This window comes from Acipenser ruthenus, chromosome 3 (assembly GCF_902713425.1).
Source record: "Acipenser ruthenus chromosome 3, fAciRut3.2 maternal haplotype, whole genome shotgun sequence".
In the NCBI taxonomy this organism is placed as follows: Eukaryota; Metazoa; Chordata; class Actinopteri; order Acipenseriformes; family Acipenseridae; genus Acipenser; species Acipenser ruthenus.
The window spans coordinates 77,705,180-77,727,040 of NC_081191.1; the positions used below are offsets into that span (position 1 = coordinate 77,705,180).

Sequence of the window (21,861 nt, forward strand, 5' to 3'; positions counted from 1 at the left end):
GCAAATTTACTTGACCTTCATTTGAATGCGTCTTTCTGTATTTTTTCAGGCTCATATAAATGTAACCATCTGAATATATGATGCATCTCTAGGAGGCATGAAATTACATTCCTCCAAAGCCTTCACAGTGCATAGATTGACATTCACGCATTCGAAAGGTAACATTTTTTAAACCAAATTATTTCTTTCATTGTGGCTCAATAATATTTTAAGTGTGTTACATCTTTATTTGCTGCTATAACACCAGTCAATATGAATCTGTTAGTGTCGGTTTGCAATTTTTGAGCTTTACACATGCTGTACAGTATGGCCGCTATCTATACAAATATAAAATCCAGACAAAGCAAAATACTCAAGCGATCCATATTTACAAAGCATTTACCTCTCATTTCTTTTTAAATTTAATTTACAGAACAAATAAAAACAACCATGTAGGAGTTCTTAAAGTAATCTCCTGTGTTATTTTTAAAAATATTTTTAATATTAACATTTTGTTTTCTTTTTAGGGAAAATAAATCACTGTAACTTAGAACAGCGGTAAATGCTTTGTGAGTACCATGTGCTCTGACCTCTGCATAGGGCCAGGTTTGTTTAGGCAGTTTGAGTCTGATGTACTTCCTCATTGAATTTCCTCTGCTCCTCTCACTTCCCTTGTCTTGCCAACGTGTCCTTTTCCCACTGGAAAGTTAAAGTTATTAAACAAGCTTGGAAAAAAAAAAAAAAAAAAAAACCTTGTATCAAAGTTTATAAAGAGCATAACAACCATTTTCCTGGCCTGCTTTCCTAAATAGATACCACACACAACTGGTTCCTTGGGTAAAGAGATGCACACTAACTTCCTAATGTATGTATTTATTTAAATCTTATAAATGAAACCAGGATTTTAAATACTGCTGTACAATATTATAGTGCAGTATATATTATAACTACATTAATATACAGTCAGCTCTGCTTTATCGGGATGCCTCGGGCTGTACCAATTAAATGAGAGGCATTTGAGACGACGTTAGTCACACTTGAACTATGAAAATAAAAAGAATGAAATGACATCACATTATGATTAAATGTTACATACAGTATTTAAAATAGGAGTCAAATGTGTTTTTATTCCTAAACAAAATGAATCTCTGTTTTTTTATTTCTACATGAAATGAAAAATAATGAAATCACATCTTATCACAAGGCAAGACACGCCAACTTTCTTTGCAACAGCAACCTGAGAAACCAGAGACTCCAGCTACTGTATTTCAAGAGTTCAACGTGGTTTACGCAATTTACGCAGGCCACAGCGTAATCACGTACTCACTGCATTGCGCTACGCGTACCTGTCTTGCTATGAAAAGGCTTCTAAATGGGCTGTGAATATCCGACAAAACTGGCTCCAAGAAAAAAGTAGACCTCTTACAATTAGTATACTTTCTAAGGACGAGTTGAACAGAATTTCTTGCTGGTTCCGTAAGGCAGAGTTTCCCAATCCTGGTCCTGGGGCTAAATTTACTTAATTAAACCATTAATTGAACTAATAATCTGCTTAATTAGACCTTTTTAATTGTTCTTAGCTCCTAAAATGTTGCCGATTTCAAGTTACTTATAACACTGTATAGTTAACTTGAAATCTGTAACTGTTTAAAAGCTGAAAACAATGGTGTAATTAAGCAAATTAATAGTTCAATTAAGCATTCAATTAAGTAATTAATTCACAGCATGTTTTTACAAACTTCACAATATCTGGCAATGTTCAAGTGAACATTTATTCCAAAAATCACTGATCTATAATTAAAGTTGTATCAGATTTCTTCATGTCATTTACTAAGTTTAAATATGTATATCCCTTGATGAAATAGTAAACTAGCATGTAATTATTTATTTCTTAGCAGACGCCCTTATCCAGGGTGACTTACAATTGTTACAAGATATCACATTATTTTTACATACAATTACCCATTTATACAGTTGGGTTTTTACTGGAGCAATCTAGGTAAAGTACCTTGCTCAAGGGTACAGAAGCAGTGTCTCCCACCGGGGATTGAACCCATGACCGTCCGGTCAAGAGTCCAGAGCCCTAACCACTACTCCACACTGCTTCCCGTTTAATCAATATTAATTATATTTATGAATAAACTGATGTTAATTTGTTCAAATAAAACCATTTTAAACAAATGTTGTTTTGTTTCTACTGCAGCATTTTGGTCTGTGTGAATTACGTATACCGTCACAAAGCCTTAAAATGTTATGCCATCTCTGAACCACCTCGTGAGGTGGTTCAGAGACGACACTGAACCGTCTTAACTGCCTGTGTGAAATGCTATGCTGGCACTGAAGTGCTACAGTGGGCATGGATTGAAAGTCAACATCCCACAAGACTGTATACCGGACGCAGTTGTTCAGCCAGCTACTCAAATGTTTCTCTTCCCATGCAGAAATGTTTTTTCCACTCACTATCCGAAAAGTGTGGTTGCAAAATACATCACCATGTTGGCGTTCCATTACCCAAGCTGAGCGTTCACACAAGCATCCTTTATATATAGCAAATACCAGTATCCACCGTATTTTCGCTCTCTGCTTTTGCCTGAAGAGCTGGACTCTCTTTCTTTTAAATATATTGTATCTTTGCAATAAAATAAATGACCTACATTGTGCCTGAAGCTCCTGGAATTTGACACTTAACAGATTGTTACATTGTATAATTTAACTGAAAATTAAAAGCAAACAAAATGCAGCCAAATTTACTTGCTTTGTTTTGTGATTTTGTTTGGTTTCTGTTGAGTGACAGGTTTGGAAGTTGTACTAGGGTTATGACGGTATTATACCGGCATAGATTGTGCAATTTCGTGAATGGGTATTTAAAAAATAATTTGAAATGGCTCCGAGACGGCTCAGTAGCGGCATTTGTGTGTGAAAGGGGCATTAGTCAAGTAGAAAAATGTTTTGGCAAAACAACTTCATCAGTGTAACAGTCCATCTAACAAGGCAGCTTTTCCAGACAATTGGGCATCTCTTTGTTAAGAGATTTTTTTTTTTTTTTAATTTGCAATCAGACATTAACAGGAGCTGCTATTTTCAAAAATAACATTTGAAACAGAAAACCTGAATAGGCTTGATTTTGAGTGTTTGTGGTTTGGTAATGTGGATGTATTCATTTCCAGTAATGAAAATAAATAATTGTAGCCAAATTAATAATGATCTGCCGAGGACCCTTCTCTCCTACACAGTAGCTACAAAACGGTGTTAATTGCTAGCAGGTGCAGACAGATCTCCCACCTGATCTTGGGACTTCTTCTTCTTCTTCTTCTTTCCCCAGCAGCCCGAGCTCTCAGTGTCCTTGCCATTGGCATCCCCACAAAGCAATCCATCAAGCTCATCCGTCCCCATCTGCTGTCCCTGAGATGTTTCCGCAGCTAGCCGATATGAGAGGTTCCTCAAGATACAGACACAGTTTTCAATGGTCTAAACAAACAAACAAACAAAAAAAAGATAAATACTAACAAAAAAAAAATGATTCCTTGGTTATATTTTAAATATGGCACTGTTTTTTTTTTTTTCTTAATGAACTAAATAACCAAATAACCAGCTACTGTGATAAAGATAAATAAACTTTTGGTATGTATGCAAGCCGCTAAAGGTGAAATAATTAAAATTCAATCCTAGGGTAGGTGTTTTATAACAATGCCAGTTTTCATGCCTGTTCTCATAGTTGCTGAGATTTATTTTAAATCTGTCAGGTTTTTTATTTGAACAAAAGCGAAATGGTCTTTAATAAAATAATAAAAAAAAAAAAATTTAGTGCAAATGGATAATTCAGCATGAACTGAATTCAAAGAAACAACATCTATATGTGTACAGTATGTTGTAAGTTTACATTTACAATGTTGCACGGTTGACCCTGACATTTTATGTGTAAGACTTATTGTGAGACTATTTAGCAAAGTATCAGCTGAGTCAATTGTGCATATTGACTGATTGTATATTTCACAGATCGGCCGAGTAGAGTGCCTTTATTCTACAGTAGATACCCTTGGAACTTTAGAATAGCACAATATGCATCAATTAACTATTGCCACACAGACAGATTTTAAGCAGGAATATGTGCTGATTTATTTTACTTCCTTATACCATCTAACATCTTTGAAACAACACATGGCAAATTGTTTGGTTGTTTAGAGCATATCATTTATCATATCCTTTGAGGGAGTTTAAACAGACAACAAAATGGCAAATACTTTGTTTGCCTGAGGCAGCATGTTGACAGATAACGGTATCAAACAAAGAGGTCAGAAGAAGAATGAGCCAGCGAAAGGTATGTGACATAATTCAGCAATTAAAGCAGAGGGATTTGTCCACGTCCTTCAAATATTCACACACCATGTATTTAACCAAATAAGCTGGCCAATGGGACCTGTCAGCAGTTAACCTGAAGGTGTATTATTAAAATAGACCTTTTGGAAAAGAAAGCATTGAATGTAGAAAGAGGTCAATGAGCTTGGAAATCACTGATCACAGGTAATTAGTAAGATATAATGCCACAGGTCATAAACTGAGAACTAATGTGAGGTTGTCTCTAAAGACTGTCTCTGAATAGTAATGAAGGGGGAAACATTGTGGATGTTGACCAGTTGCACTTGTTGCAATTTTTGTTGCTGTTTGTAATTGTCAGGTAGGATTTTGACAAAAACATTACCTGTGAAAAGAAAGATAATTCTCAGTGTGGCTTCTTCAGGGGTATCTCAGAAATTATGCACTTCAGTGTTTATGTATTTAGTGACAGTGGCATTGTAACAAAACCAATTTGAGTTCGGTGAGAAGGACAAAGCTGATAAAGTAAACATTTCCTGCCAGTATTGTAGTGCTGGAAGATCGGGCAATGGACAGCTCTAACATATATTAAAACATTAAATGACACGAAGCAAATGAGCATTTTAGCTTAGAATGGATGTTTTATTAAGACTTGTTCATAAGGCAGAGGATTAAAAAAATAAATAAATAACTGATTCATGATTAGTCAAATCTGTGGGGGTCCCCTGTAATTGGGTGCTTTGCTGGAGCCTGGTGCTGATCAAGGGTATGGGATTAAGGCAGTATTGAAATCTGAGAAGGGTGGATAATAGTGTTATACAGCAGTTAGCTGTGGACCACAGAGAACAGCAGAGTGTGACAGACCTTAACAATTGTGACTACACCAAGTGGCCTTAAGGGAAAGGATAGGGAATTAGGCTTCTTGCTTTAGGCTTTGTATTATGCTTACATAAAAGTATCCTTGAGCGGAGAGCGCGGGATTTTTAACACAATATATATATACGACTGCAGCTGTTTTCTTTTTTTTCTTGACAAACCATGAACCTAGGTATCTTGTCAGGGGCAAGATATACTACATTGCCAACACTGCATGAAAAAATAAAGTAGAATATGTAGCAAATGCAGATAATAAAATTATTTGTTTCACATATTGACAACTTGAAAGGAAGATGCCTGGAACGTGTGCAAGTCATCTTGCTAATTGACTAGCTTTCTGATTCCCACGAGTTGCGAAATTATCCCCTAATGAACCTGTGGTGTCAAAGTTGAGAATATATGTACAGTGATAGCACAAAAATGATGAAAGATTGCACTCTGTGAAACCTCTGTTAATAGAATTGCAAAATGACCACTTAAATGCTTTGCCCCCATGCAATTCTCATTATTGTGAAAATACAACAGCAATCCTTATTTGGAATGTGAAATTGTAAAGACTATGACTATGAAATTATGATTAAATAATGCCATTATGGGGACAGTCTTAGCAACCTTGAAAGTGCAACCAACCACAATGCTGTTTATTTGTTTTTAAGTCTGCCATTTTTCTGTTAGTTTACTGCTCTGCTTTATTACAGTCCAGTAATGATAGAAGAAAAAGAAATACAAAGCCAGACCTTGCTATCAATCTCGCTGCTCCCAAGAGCAGACTGAATCACGTATAGCAATGCATCAGTGAGTCCATCACACTCCCTCATTCTCCTGCGTGCCTCTTCTCCTGCAGAACTGACGTTCCTGAAACACAAGCAGCAACGAGTCAGGGCTACTGCACTCCTTACCTTCATTGTGACAATGCACACTGCCAATGCATCACAGCCAGACAGCGTGGGAGGTGAAGTGGAGCACCGTCACTCCAAAAAAGACAGCATTACAGTATACAGTACGTTAAATGTTTCAGGCTAGTATAGACAGCAAGCTCAAAAACACTAAGTGAATAATTATGTTTGTGCCCAAGTATTTTACACCAGTTTTTTCCCCACACAATTTAGAATGTGTAATTATGTTCCATCATTGCAAGAATCCTAACAACAGCTCAGGAGAACTGAAGCTCAGTGGGCTTCCCCCAATTCGACGACGAAGCCAATTGCCTGACTGTATGATTCACCCTCCCTGCAAACAGAGCAGATCAGGTGAGCTAAAGAATTATTGCTAGAGTATAATTGCTAATTAAAATGTTAGGAAAGATTCTAATATGATTTAAATATGATTAGATCACCACCAATATGGGAGTAGGTGTAGTTTTGTATCTGGGGCCTTTGAAAACTGAAATACCTGCTGCATTTAAAAAAAAAAAAAAAAAAAAAAAAAAAATAATCTCCCTTAAATAATAAAGCATTATTTTATCATAAGAATTCCTACAGCATAAAGCATATTTTTCAGTGTGATAATGTATTTGTAAAATGTTTTACTTTTTGAATTATTTTATCAAGACTGTGGAATAAAACCCTCTTCAATATCTGTTTTCAGATATGTGTGGATACAGGAGGGTGTTTAACTGCATCATGTTAAGTTTCCTTTTGATGCTACACTTTATAATGCATGTATGTTTTTTAATCCCTTGGCAGGGCAACTTCTATATAAACAATTTCTAAAAATGAAATAATAAAAAAAAAGAATAAAAGCAGAAGATGTAGATTAGATCATTTAAAAAATGCACTCAAAATTATTTTGTCTTCAAGGAAAGTGGTTGATTTGACCAGTGTTATATTGCATTGAGAATAAGAACCTTTTCTTTTCAAAATTCTCATTATTCAAGAAATAACTATCTGCACCTCAGATTGCAATGTTTTTTTTTTTTGTTGTTTTTTTGATAATTCACTGTAGAATCTTTAAAGGGTGGACATAAAAAACTAAACATTCTACAATTTAACATTTACTGTTTATCAGGTAAACATTTAAATACTTATTTAATGTGTAATAATTCTACAGAAATGTATCAATTTTGAATGTGACAATGCTACTTGTTTCTGCTTTAATACATTTGTTTAATCGTGAAATATCTTGAAATACCTATTTTTAGACCGTGAAATACCGTGAAATAAGACATTTTTTACTGTGGAAAAAATACAGCCTAATAATAACACAGGAAACACCTTTTTGTTATATCAACACACATTTTAAAAGCATACTTGCAAAACTCTCAACAAATATTTAATGAATAAAATAAATGTAAAATGGACCTCTTTTTAACTTTCTGGTCTGAGGTATACGCCAGTTATAATGGTGTTATAAAACCCCTATTCTCATCATCAAGCTTTATAAATCAAGTGATTTTAATAATAAGAGAAATGGGCTACAACTGCACGCACACACTAGATGTTGCAGAACCTGGATGTTGCGTGACAATGTTATATTAATGTTATGGAAGACCCTATGTCAAAGCATGTGATCTGTATCATAAATATGGCCAGAGGTTAAAACAATGTGACAGTGAAACAGTTAATTTGTACTGGACACCACCTGTAACAGAACTTAACTAAGAACATCAAAGAATACAGCTGTGTACCAAGCATTAAGGCAATAACTCAAAGTGTGATGTCTTTATCATCCGGAAACCAAAAGGTAATGTGACCTCAATACAGGACTCCTTGCACTTATTTTATCTGACTGAAGCAGAGTGGTGCAAAAGCATTCACCCAAGCTTTATATAAAAAAAAAAAAAACTAAAAAAACTATTACCAGTTTGGTTATTTTAAATTACAAACTATATAGGTACTGCTATAGCAAATGGCAGCATTTTTTTATGCCTGCCAATTGATGAAGTAATTAGGGTCACTACCTGTCACAATGCATTCCAACTATAACAAGTATTCCCAAATCTGGACTCAACCAAGGGTAAAGAAATCAATGGCAGCAGGCGGCTTCCTAAACTTCACAAGCCACCTCTCGTAAACAGATATCTAACAGAGATATGCACATGAAAGTACTCCATCAGCTTTACTTAAAGTCCTGCTGATGCTGCAGTACATCACATTCAGTGCACACGCCATTGTACAGACGTTTTTTTCATTACAAGGGCTGTCAGGGAGCACTGCTTACAGCCAGAAGATCCACATTGGGTATGAGGTTGACAGGCTGTTGAATGCTGACTGACTAGGTCTTTGAATTTAATTTGAATAAGGTTACAGGAAGAAGATCAAATTCACCATGAACAGTAAGGTCACTGAGCAGATACTTTAATACGAAGACCTAAAAAAAAAAAAAAAAAAAAACCCAAACGGGCATCTGCATCACATTACACTTTTACGGAAACCCCTAATTCAGGGATGCTTTTTTAAAATGGTTTCACTGTCGTTCAGTGCCTGTTTACATTTTCAAAAAAATCATTAATTGGTGTATCTCACTGTGCTTTACATGATAATGGCATATGTTTAGGGCTTCTGATTTTCTGTGTTCTCCCCCAGCTTTTTCTACTCCCCATTAAAAAAAACAACTGATACCTGTTAAGCCTTTTGTGTATCTCAATTACAACTGAGAAATGTGTTAATAGTAAAATGTATTTAATTGAACTGAATGGGCTTTTAAATCATAAGTCTTAATTTTTTTATTTCAAAGCTGAAGTGACACCTCATTATTAATGTAAATACAGTCATGCAGAACGATTGTAATAAAATACTTTATTTTTCATTATAGCTTTAATAAAGATTAGTCACTTATTAACATGTTGCAATCTCGTTTGTACGTCCTGCTTCTAAATCAGAAATGAAGGCTTGGTCAATTTAAAAGCCAATTTATTTGTTTCACAGAAAAACAACGTAAATTAAATCAATTTTACTATTAACACGTTTCTTAGTTGTGATTGAGAAACACAAATGGCTTAACAGGTATCAATTGAATTCTTAAAGGAGAGTATAAAAGTCGGGGTAAAACACCAAAAAATCAGAAGCCCTGCATAAGTTATATTTGTGTTTGTGATTTTAGTGAGATTGGACACATTGACTATTCAAGCATGGATATATACAGTACTTTAATACATCATGTGTTGGGTGCTGCTTATTATATAAGAGTTATCATCTCATGCAGTTTGGACAACAGGACCAAAATAAATAAATAAATACATAAATAATTTCATAATGATGAACTATTTCTATTGTATGTTTTTGTTACCAAACTGTTGTTAGTCTGTGTTTTATATTTTTATTTCCCTCCCAGAAAGTATCTGACAAGAGAAATGCCCCCTTGGGAGAAAGTAAGAGATGAGCGCACTGTGAATAAAAAAATATGGTCGCAGTTATTATAAAGTAGAAGTATAAAGCACAACACATGCATGTAGTTTTTAAATCACTAATCAACAAACTTTTTTTAACAGGCTGATGAGAGTCAGGCATATTTATTGATCCATGTAGGGCAAAAGGTAGATCACCTTAATAATTATTGGTTACTGATAGAGAAGAAAGAAAAAAACTTCACAACCATGTCCATTTTAATTCTAGGCTTGACAAAAGATTACATTTATATGATAAGTAATTAAATAATAAAACATCCTAATTGATTTTTTTTTCAAATTTATTGAGACCGACAGAAGTTAAATTAGTCATACATGCATTAAAGCAGCACAAAACTCATTACCTATTCAAGGTTAGCTATAACCTGCTGGCACATTAGAAGTGATAGAACTAGATTTATTATTTCTACCTTACACCTGTGTGAAAAACACTGGGCCCTTCTGTAAGGGGCGGGGTTGTGTGATGCACTGCTGCTGATTCGGACCCCAGCAGGTAGGATAAGATCAAATCTCCTTGTGCAAACAAGCTTCGTCTTTTTTTTTGTGCAGTGTTTTTAAATGCTTGCTGGCAGACTGTGTGATAACCTGTGTACTAATAATTAGCATGCCTGGTACTATTAAAATTCAGAAACCTCAAAACATTCAACCTACAACCATGTCAGGGCACTGCCACACAGTAGATGGATGTGGGATATCCATATAGTGTTTTTAGCTTTAATAAAGTGAAACAGAAGGAAAGCAAACCACTGAAAAGGTGAAAAAATAAACTGTAAATAAGTCTGTCAGTAACACACATCCCTGCCATGGCTGTAAATCCAAAATTAAAGCTAGCAACATGATAAAAAGGATGATGACAATGACGAACATCAACAGTATATACAGAATAGTACAGAATAAGAAATGGCAATGAACAGTTTAATGAAAATTCAAAGTGGTATTTAAAACCTAGAGGTAAGCAAATAAGGTATAATGGTAAAGTATATTTAAATTACTGATTTACACTATGTGGAATCATTTATTTCGCTGACCTGGGAATCTCTGGCACTGCTCTGGCCTGGTTCTCCTCCTACCTTTCCGACCGCACCTACCAGGTAACCTGGTGCGGCTCAACCTCCACACCTCACCCTCTCTCAACAGGAGTCCCCCAAGGATCAGTCTTGGGTCCTCTCCTGTTCTCTCTCTACACCCGCTCCCTGGGCCCCCTCATCACAGCCTATTGTTTCTCATACCATTTCTATGCTGATGATGCTTAGATCTTCCTGTCCTTCCCCTCCTCTGACCCCCCCCCCCCCCCCCCCCCCCCCGTATCTCTACCTGTCTGTCTGCTATTTCCTCCTGGATGCACTCGCATCACCTCAAACTCAACCTCTCTAAATCTGACCTCCTTTTCTTTTCTCCTCTGATCTCTCTATGTCCACTCCTCTGGAATCTACCATGCTCTCTCCCTCATCCTCAGCCAAGAACCTCGGAGTAAACCTGGACCCCTGCTTCTCCTACTCCCAGCACATCTCCACTCTAGCACGCACCTGCCGTTTCTTCCTGAGCAACATCCAACCCTTCCTCACCAACTACTCCACGCAACTCCTCATCCAGGCCCTGGTACTCTCCCGCCTAGACTACTGCAACTCCCTCCTGGCCGGTCTCCCTGCGTCCGCCACCCGTCCGCTCCAGCTCATCCAGAACATCGCTGCTCGCCTGGTGTTCTCTCTGCCTCACTTCTTCCACACTACTCCACTGCTCCACTCACTCCACTGGCTCCTGATCACCACTCGCATCCAGTTCAAGACTCTTGTACTCGCCTACCAATGCCTTGACCAGACTGCACCCAACTACCTCCAGACCCTCATCTCTCCCTACACTTCCACCCGACCGCTCCGCTCCGCCTGCACTAGAAGACTGGCTGTACCTCCTCTACACTCCCCTGCCTCCAGAGCCTGCTCCTTCTCCACCCTCGCCCTGCAGTGGTGGAACGACCTTCCTATGGATGTCAGGACTGCCCAGTCCCTGACCACCTTCCGGCTCCTCCTCAAGACACACCTCTTCAGACAACACCTGTAAAACTCTGGACAATATAGCACTCTGCCTTTAATGCACTTTAACTTGCACTTATCTGCTCTCTATTTTACTGTATTTAATCCTGCACTTAACCCTATCTGTAGTATTTTGTATTTCACTTGCACTCGTATCTAACCCTGATGTAACTATCAACTGTTATCTGCTCTTGAACTGCCCTGATATCAAATCGTACTGTGTTTTGTACTTGCTCTTATTAGGACTGAAGTCACTGTATTTTTTATCTTGCTCTTTATTGTACTGTAATTCTTGATATGTATTTTTTGTATACAACTGTAAGTTGCCCTGGGTAAGGGCGTCTGCTAAGAAGTCATTAATAATAATAATAATAATAATAATAATAATAATAATAATAATAATAATAATAATAAGGGTGCTAAATAATGTTAATAATACGTTTCATCACAATTTCTTAAGCGGTTTTCCAGATTTATGCAAAAATGTAAGTGTGACAAGTGGAGATACAGGGTATTGCCTTGATATTCTGTCATGCTATTTAAATTAGGTAACATTCAATTACATTTCACAGCATTTATCTTCAAATCTACTGCATACATCACATCTTTCAATTCCCTGTGCGCAGTGCACACCAGGCTGTGACAAGCAGTATGGCCAAGTGTGACTATAATTAAATCCACATCCAATTGGTGAGTAACATGATCCTAAAGTAAGACACTTCATATGTTTATCTTTCCATATTCCGATGAATATGACTGCCCCCCCCAAAGAAAAAAAAAGAATCCATATCTATTTACACATTGTACTGCAGTGTACCTAAATGCTTTATGAAGACAGTCAAGTGAAAAAAAACAGCTCTTGTGGAGGAGTATTGTTCTCTTCTTATACACAGCTTTATTAAATATTTGAATGATCCTAGAATATTGATGACAGGGTTTTGATCATTGAGCAAGCTCTGTCAGTAAATTGGCACTCCATCAAAATGATAGTTGAATAAATCAAGTGCTACAATATTGTAATTACAGCACATGTTCACGCTTTTGATATCAGAGCTGCTCTGTGTACAGAGAGGGAAGCTGTCATGGAAGAACAATGGAATCTTAACTAATACAGTGCTTGTCTGTTTAATGTTAGATGATGCGTTTTACAGGCTTCAGAAAGCAGGATGCCGAACCATCCTCTGGTGTATTTACCATGATTAGAAATGCAGCGTATGCCTTTGCTTTATTACATGATATCTTCCAACTTGTTTAATATTCACAGTTGCCATGAGAAACGTGATTAATGAATTTGCATTGTAGTTTGCACTTTCTCCCTATTTTTAAATTAACACCAATTTTAACTGGCTTCTCATTAGAAGCCTAGTTGTTATTGTACAATACATTTATTAGAGAGAAGTCTGCCGTGAGTTATGATGGGTTTACATATTACTGAATTAAAATGTGGAACCACCGTTCTCAGCATGATCGTTCATATTTTTCATGGTCCATTAAAACTACGTTTAAGAAATGGTTGTTGCTTCGAAGAATGCTGCTGCTCAGGCCATGCTGTCTGTCATACGATAAGCCATTGTTAATCTGCATGCAGCTTTGATGCCTCTTTATCATGATAACAGTGGCCAAAAGAAACCCTCAGACAATCTGTGCTGCTCTTGAGGGGGTCTGGCAGAGATTGTTTCTTTATTGTTAATGAAGAATCCCTATAAAATGAGACTGCTGGTTAAGTCAATCAATTGGTCCTACTATCAAATTAGCGACATCCATTATTTAGCACTGCTGTTTAGTCATGGAGAGTTTGTAGTATTACAAAATATTCTTAGAAATATCGTCACCGGTTTGTACCTTTAGGTAGTATTTTTTTCTGTAATATTCAGTTTGTATTGATTTTTTTTGCCAAGATAATATCCATATCAAATAACTTACTCAACTGTATAACCCAACTACACAGACTATGAAAAACCAGATGATTCACAAGACATCGTTTGCGACACTCTAATATCTTTAATATATTAAAAAAAAAAGGTTTAGGTGATTAGAATACTGAGATATGTTTTCTTGCCACAAAGCACTTGTTGATCATTTGAAATATGCTAATAATACCCTAATTAACTACCAATGGTAAGTTATTGTCTTTAACAAAATTGGGAAGCCTTTTAATGTGTATCAGGGTGCTGAGTATTTATATATTTCAGTTTGTTTCAAGTACATAGGCAGATTAAATCAGTGAGATACATTTTAATATGAAGGATTTAAGTGATGTGGCATGCCAATTATCCATTCACAATACAAGGTTACATATATAGTTCACTACTGCAATTACATGCATTATTGGAGGGCTGCGTTATTAGACACTACTATCAGAAAACAAAGTATAGAATTAATAGATTCAATGCTTTTAGCACCCTCTTATCGAATCTAGTTCTCTGTTGAAATGGAGTGTGCTTCAACTGTGCCTAATTTTAGTAAATTAAGGTACCCCTGGAAAAAATAAATAATTGGTCTTCAAAGACCATTATCCTAAAGGTCAATGAAGTCAAAACAGTGAGTTACCAGATAGTAATTCAAAAACATTATTAGATTTCTGCCCAGCATTTCTAATCAAGGTCACCTGCACAAGTAAAGGTGGGAAAATAATGTATATGTATAGCTTTCAATATATAGATGGTTTGCAACCTTTTAATAGTTTAATGCATAACCATGGTAAGAAGGTAGACTACCAAAGCAGAGTGAAGCCAGGTTTAAATCACGTGAAAGAACAAGTAAGCATGTTAAATCAAACTTGCATAGTAAAGCACTGTAACAAATAACATGGTTAACAATGATAAAGCAAAGTAAATACATGGTATAAGCATGTAAATTAATGTGGAAATAGTATTAATATTATGTGTGCATTTACTGTTGTAAACTTTCTTTTAAGGGGTCATTTGACATCCCTAGTTGATTCCATGTCCTGATTGAAGATATATCTCTTAACCAAATGAATGAAAACACGTCATAATCATGTTTATTCGGTGTAATGTAGTGTAGGTGTAATGCCCCATCACATCACTGATGAAGACCAAGATGGGGTAAGAAACAGAGGGATTGTCTTAATATTTTAATATCAATCGTGTAATTTGCAGTGTCTTAAGATGAGCCTTGAAGAATCTGTATATTTTACAATAGTACAAATGATCTGGTACTACAAAACCAGTGCATTGATGCCCTGCGTGTGAATACTGTATATCCACCTTGTTACAGTACACCATCTTCCCCTTGGGTGGTCATTATAATCAGGTTTTACTGTATACTAAATGTATTTCAGCCTATCACACTTAACAATGACAACTTTTCCAGCATAGCAGCAATGTCAATTTCTTCATTTTGAATTCAGATACCCAAGAGAACCAGCACATAAATACACTGGCAATCAGCTTTGCAGTAAACTATCTCCTGGAAAATGATGCAGGAACTTATTTTTTGTCTTTGAACAGCAACACAGTCCAGTTAAGTGATTTAGCACCTCCATCAAGGCCAGCTTTCAGCATGTCCAGCGATTACTGCTTAATGAGTTCAGGGCTACCTAAGTACTGTACAACAGGATCTTCTGCCAGAAGATTTGGGCACCAAATTGGAGTTATCCTCCAGCAAGAAATAGTTCATAGTCAGCAATGGCACCACATCAAGTTAGCCCCTCCGTCATCAATGCAATCCAGTCAGAATCACTTTCAGCAATCAACAATAAACTTCAATTTACTATCTGCGGTTTCCTATGGTATCCAGGCATGTTTTCCCACTGTCAAGACTTTTGAACTACAACACTCAAACGGAGGACATCATCCTTACAAAGCAAAGCATGCACCCACTCACTGAGTAAAAACTACAAGACACTCAGTCAAGTAGACAGATGTTTCAGCCAGGGATTCAAACCGGATTTTCTTTTGTTCCGGTTCGGCTCTGAACCAAACCGGAATTTTCGGCTCCGGTTCCAAAAGTTCCGAACGGCTGATTCCGTTCTGTTCCGGTTTGAACTAAATGAAATACTGGTTAATACAGGTTCCATTTTTTTTTTCTAGCCAAGTAGGCTATTGTATTAGTGTTCATATGTCTTCATTTTCTCGAATTAAACAAAGAAGCATGAAATAAACTCTGGATAACTCGGCACTCAAAGGGAAAGCGGTGTGACAAATTATCCGTCTGTATCAAAAAATGCACTTACTTCCTGTCTATAGAAAGAACAATGCCTATGTTGCAGCCTTAAAAGAAAATGACAGCAGTCCACTTCTTTTTTTTCTTTTTTCTGTTGCAACTTTCCTTTGCCACAGTTCCAGTTTACAAATAGTTTTCATTTTTAAACAATTAAAAACAGAGACATTTTCCAACAATTCTTGGTGGGTTAGTGTCCTAACATTCAATGTAATAACTTAATGCAATGTTTGTCTGAAATAAACTGCAACTAATCGAGATCATGGCTCCATCAAATATGCCACTTGCTTTTTTTCCCGTTCTGTTCCACCTTTCGACTTTTTTCCAGGGCCCTACACATCTGCTGTATATTTGAAAGGTAATACCAAAAAACATTTTTGTGACAAAGCATTATATATTTACCATAACCTACATATTTCCTATTGCATAGCTACTCTATTGTAAACAGAAGATATGCTGAAAAAATATCTTAACTCTTAATATCCATGAATATAACTAGCATAACAAAGCGCTTTATGTGCCACACTTTTACAGCTTGTTTTCTGTGTACATAACTTAAATAATAAGTTAATAACAATAAAAACATTTCTCTGCTGTTTCTCTTCTTATGATAGAGTGTTTAGATGATATACTGTGCATGAGTTACAAATTAAGTCTAACAACAATCAGCATCCCCCACAACTAATTGCTGAATTTGATATCAAATCTGCAGTCAAAGTATTATCAAAATGCTTATCCCATATATTTGTGTTTCTGATGATTTCTCCTGCAGCAGCCTTTGAATATTACCACTTGGGTTTATAAGAAGGATTCGTCACCTCATTGTCATTTTCAACTGCCACAGATTTATACCCTCATTCGCTTCATTCGATGAACTTTAACTATTGGATGGACTTTTTTCAAAGTTGGAATTCTATTTCTACATTTTGCTCCAGGAGTAGAACCTTTAAGCAATCCATATCTCCCATGTTCTGAATTAACCATACAGAGATACCACAAACAGTATTAAACAAGCACCTCAATGACTATTCCAGGGAGACTTACATTTTATTTTTTTTTGGTATCTATCTACACCACATGCAATCACACAGTTGACTGGCTACAGGCTACCCATCTTACACATCTTCAGTATGCATTAGTATTGCATCAATATATGACACAATAGTAATGTGTTTTACATTACTGTTTTTTTTTTACACCGTTATAAGTGCTGAGCAACACTCACAACAGTGTAAACAGGTGAGTGAAGACAAAATGGATTACCTTTCGTAGCAGATTCCTGACAGAAGGAGGTGACTGTAGATGCTCTCCATGTCTCTCACCTCCTGGTCTACCCCTGATTGTCGATTCATTTATTTCAATTTTTCTTCTAGGACATTAGATTAAGGAATAGGTGCTTTTGCTCAGTAACAATTCAACAAGATAAGTCTAGTAATTGATTATTCAACAACACGGGGTTAGATACCAGCTTCAGCATGCTTATCCTGCTGACAAGTTGTTCATGTCTCCACAACCCTCAACTGAAGTGATGACAACACCATCTATCAAGCATGAATTTCTCTGTTCCTATCTGTCTAGGGCTGTCACAAGTTATGTTTTTAGATTATACCTTTCGAGATATGCAATCATTTTTAGAATCCTATAATCACCTGTTTAGTCCTATGAGACACTTGTGAACAATATATTTGTCTTAATGGCATACTGATGTAAAATCGTTTTAAGACTGAGCCCCTTTTACTGCATTAGAATCCTAAAGATATACAGTAGGATGGTTGCAGACCACACGCTTAATGTGGACATCACTGCGGCCAAAGCTGTAGTTTAGAATGCTTGGAGGGTTGTAGATTATTCTCCCCTCTGAGCTTTGGGGTTTAATACCATTTTATTTCTGCTCTCTGAGATGATTTGCAGTGGTCAAGCTCCCTTCTGGGGGTAGTACATCTTTAGAGTCACTGCCTCACTGACTCTGAGTGGGTCCTCCTGAGAATGTTCTTATTTACAGGAATGAGTCAAAGGTCTGATGCAAGCGATTTAGGACAGAAATATATTTACTTTTCAAAAATATAGAACTACAGCACACCTGAGCTAGTATTGTCACCACTGAAGAATCAGTAACTGGCTACCTAATACATATATGTATTCCTGATTCTCTTTTGAGTATCTGTTATCAGAGTTCTAGTTTTCTACACAAGAGCCAGCACAGTTTCTTTGTATGATTAAAGACGAGGCAACAATGTGATTCTATGAGTAAAAACCTGAAGGCTTGTTTAGCTATTACTATTTCCATGTTAGACTGCCAAATTTAGAATACATTTCTTGCTGGGATTCTAGAAATAGTTTTTCCCTGGCAAAGCGTGTCTGGATTTATACCTCCGTAACAATTTATCTCTGTTCACCTGTATAGCATTATCATTACATCCATCAGTTTGTCGATATTTTTTTAAATCACCTTCCACTGCAAAGCCTGCATTTCGAAGCTGGCCTTCTCCTTGGAAGTGGCTAGTCTTCGCCCATATACTGCTTCTGCACAATACAAGGGTTACTGCTAAAATGCTTAGGGACTTTGTTTTTTGTAAGTCTCATTTATTAAATCTTTTTGCTACCCATCAGCAGGGGTGAAATTACAAGAGGAAAAATACCCTAACCATTTAATTGGTTAAACATATAGAGTAATTCTGGATTAAAAGCAACTGTAATGAGGTGGTTCTGCTCTGAATTCCTACACTGTGTGCAGTATATGCATACCGAACGAGGCACATTCGTTCAAGCAAACACATAAGCACAACCATGTTTCAAATATGATTCTGTCTTGTGCATACAAATGAGATTTTGAGTATGTAATACATGTTAAGAACTGTAGCATGGATCTACCCACAACCATCACCATCTGATTAAAAAATAAAAAAGTATATATATATATATATATATATATATATATATATATATATATATATATATATATAAAATCAAGAAAAAAAATGTATTTATACTTTTCCCCTAATACTGTAGTTAAAACACTTTCTTTAAAATACTTGAATTTTTATACAGTACACCTAAGCTGATAAATTTGTAAGGCAAGTGTTTATTTCTCGCAGCCATATACAGTAGCCAGGGCCTTCTTGGTAAAGTAAAAATATTATTTTTAAAAGATGATGGTTTAAGGCCAAGCCCAGAAAATAGCCACAGCAGCCACGCAGGATGCATGCTGCTTGACAAGCTTCCCAGCAGAGAACAAAAATGGAGATGTGGGCTAAGATCCAGACCAACCTGGAAGATGTGCCAGGAGCTGCTGCTTTTTTCCAGTCCTTATGTTCATGTTCCATCTGGGGCTATTCTTGCGTTGCAGTCAACCATGCTTCACTGTCACAGATGGCTTGTAGTGGTGACGTCAGACCCGGAAGAAACACACAGCTGTTCTCCCTCTGGCGGTGCAGGCAGAGGTAGCTCCTGCTGCTCTCCCTCTGGTGGTGGAGGCAGAGGCAGCTCCTGCTGCTCCCCCTCTGGCGGTGGAGGCAGAGGCAGCTCCTGCTGCTCCCCCTCTGGCGGTGGAGGCAGAGGCAGCTCCTGCTGCTCTCCTACTGGTGGTGGAGGCTATGAAGGCAGAGGTAGCTCCTGCTGCTCTCCCCTTCCGGGCCCTGGACGCTTGTGCGCCCCCCTTCCGGGCACTGGACTCTCGTGCTCCCCCCTTCCGGGCACTGGACACTCGTGCTCCCCCCTTCCGGGCACTGGACTCTCGTGCGCCCCCCTTCCGGGCGCTGGACTCTCGTGCTCCCCCCTTCCGGGCACTGGACTCTCGTGCTCCCCCCTTCCGGGCACTGGACACTCGTGCTCCCCCCTTCCGGGCGCTGGACTCTCGTGCGCCCCCCTTCCGGGCGCTGGACTCTCGTGCTCCCCCCTTCCGGGCACTGGACTCTCGTGCGCCCCCCTTCCGGGCGCTGGACTCTTGTGCTCCCCCCTTCCGGGCGCTGGACTCTCGTGCTCCCCCCTTCCGGGCGCTGGACACTCGTGCTCCCCCCTTCCGGGCGCTGGACACTCGTGCTCCCCCCTTCCGGGCACTGGACTCTCGTGCTCCCCACTTCGGGGCACTGGACTCTCGTGCTCCCCCCTTCCGGGCACTGGACACTCGTGCTCCCCACTTCGGGGCACTGGACTCTCGTGCTCCCCACTTCGGGGCACTGGACTCTCGTGCTCCCCCCTTCCGGGCGCTGGACACTCGTGCTCCCCCCTTCCGGGCGCTGGACTCTCGTGCTCCCCCCTTCCGGGCGCTGGACTCTCGTGCTCCCCATTTCGGAGCACTGGACTCTCGTGCTCCCCACTTCCGGATGCTGGATGCTCGTGCTCCCCCATTCCGGACGCTGGAGACAGTGGGGCTTCTCCCTCTTGTGCTGGAGACCCTGCTACCTGGGCTGCTGTTCTGTTTATCACTGCCTCCAGGTAGCAGAGGACCAACTCCACACCTTCCTCCAGGGTGTTTGGGGTGTGTTCCCTCTCATAGACCTCCCATCGCTCCCTGTCCATCAGCCACAGGACCCGGATGGCTATGGGCATGGACTGGGCCTCCAGCCCAGCATTGTCCATAATCCAGTCCTTCTGCCATTGCCAATTTATTTTTTATCTTTTTCAGAAATCCCCCACACACCTCTTTACAAACACACAAAAAAACTTCCAAAAAAACAAATCCTCTTGAAAAAAGGGAAAGTAAAACTTCAGCCGCAGTATCCCCAGTCTGTCGCTTGGAGGAGCTGTTGTCCTGGTTCTGACACCATATGTAACAGATGGCTTGTAGCGGTGTCGTCAGATCCGGAAGAAACACACAGCACTGCGAGGTGAAATGGTGAAGGCGTTTGCTTGTGTCGGTTTATTGCAAATAAAATAAAAAGGTTTGACACAAAACAATGCTCACAGAGCAAAATAAAAGGTTGAATACAAAACTGACACCAACTAAACAAACAGGGACAAACACTAGCCAAGTATCATGCGAGTCCTCTCGCACGAGTAGCATTTGTTATTTTAATTATTTTTCTCCTTCTCACTCCCGTTCTTTCTCACTGAACACACAACCCTGAATGAGTGAATTGTGCAACTATTTATTCAGCTATGCTGGGATTCAATTACTAATTCATTATTCACTTGAACCCTAGTACAAACTAATTTGTGCATTCCCCGTGCTCACATATTATTTCAGACTTTATCTGCACGTGAAGTGCAATCCCCATGCCTAAATACAACTATATATTTCAAATCACTCGTGCTACACAGACGCATTTATATCCTGTGCACCAATACCTATACACCAAAATTAACACACCACACGCAACATATAACACAAAAATACGTACAGGGGCACGGCACTTTGCCACACACTCTTTTGAGGTTTATCAATTGTGGGCATATTACTGGACAACAGACATGTATATTATTATGTTCTCACAATACAATTGAAACACTGGACAGATTTTAAAAAAAATAAATATGCACCTATTATGTGGGGAAAAAGGCATACAACCTATTTCCCAGTATGATTTCAGATACATTGTTATTATTTTGTTAATAATCTGAAATGACGCCTGTGTGTGAGCAGATTTATTGAATATCATTGTCTAATAGACTATATTCACAGTATTATAACCAAATGATGCAACATGAATGGAGGCAGCAACTTAAGACTGTTAAATTATGCAGTTTATAGTTGAAGGCAGTTTATAGTTGAATGAAATTTACAGTTCACCATGTTTTTTATTATTATTATTATTATTATTATTATTATTATTATTATTATTATTATTATTACTACTACTACTACTATTAATACTACGACTACTACAACTACTACTACTCCCCAGTGGGAGGCCCTGTACTCCCCGCTGGTCTCCAGAGGAGCTGGGGACTTGGGATGGAGAGCGCTACACGGAGCGCTCGCGTCAGCAGAGATCCTGTATCACTTTACTGACTCGGACGCCGCATGCCCTTTCTGCAGTCAGTCCGAGTCGGTAGCTCATATTTATTTTTTGTGCGCCAGGCTGCAGCCGTTTTTCCTCCTATTGAGGAATCTTCTGCTGCAGTTCTGGCTGCATTTTTCTCCCACCCTTTTTATTTTCGGGCACCCTGTTCGTGGCTCCACCAGGAAGAGGG

At 38.3% G+C, this 21,861-nt stretch overlaps 1 protein-coding gene across 6 annotated transcripts in view; it reads right to left on the bottom strand.

The window, feature by feature from the left end:
- The window catches only part of ctnnd2a (catenin (cadherin-associated protein), delta 2a), a 326,927-nt gene that overhangs the window by 57,387 nt on the left and 247,679 nt on the right, over positions 1-21,861 (bottom strand). For all 6 annotated transcript variants that reach the window (XM_059017244.1, XM_059017243.1, XM_059017247.1 and 3 more), the window contains 2 exons: positions 5,907-6,024; positions 3,262-3,447 (listed from right to left, as the gene is read on the bottom strand). In XM_059017244.1, coding sequence (XP_058873227.1) covers positions 3,262-3,447; positions 5,907-6,024 — 304 coding nt within the window. The remainder of the gene's footprint in view (positions 1-3,261; positions 3,448-5,906; positions 6,025-21,861) is intronic.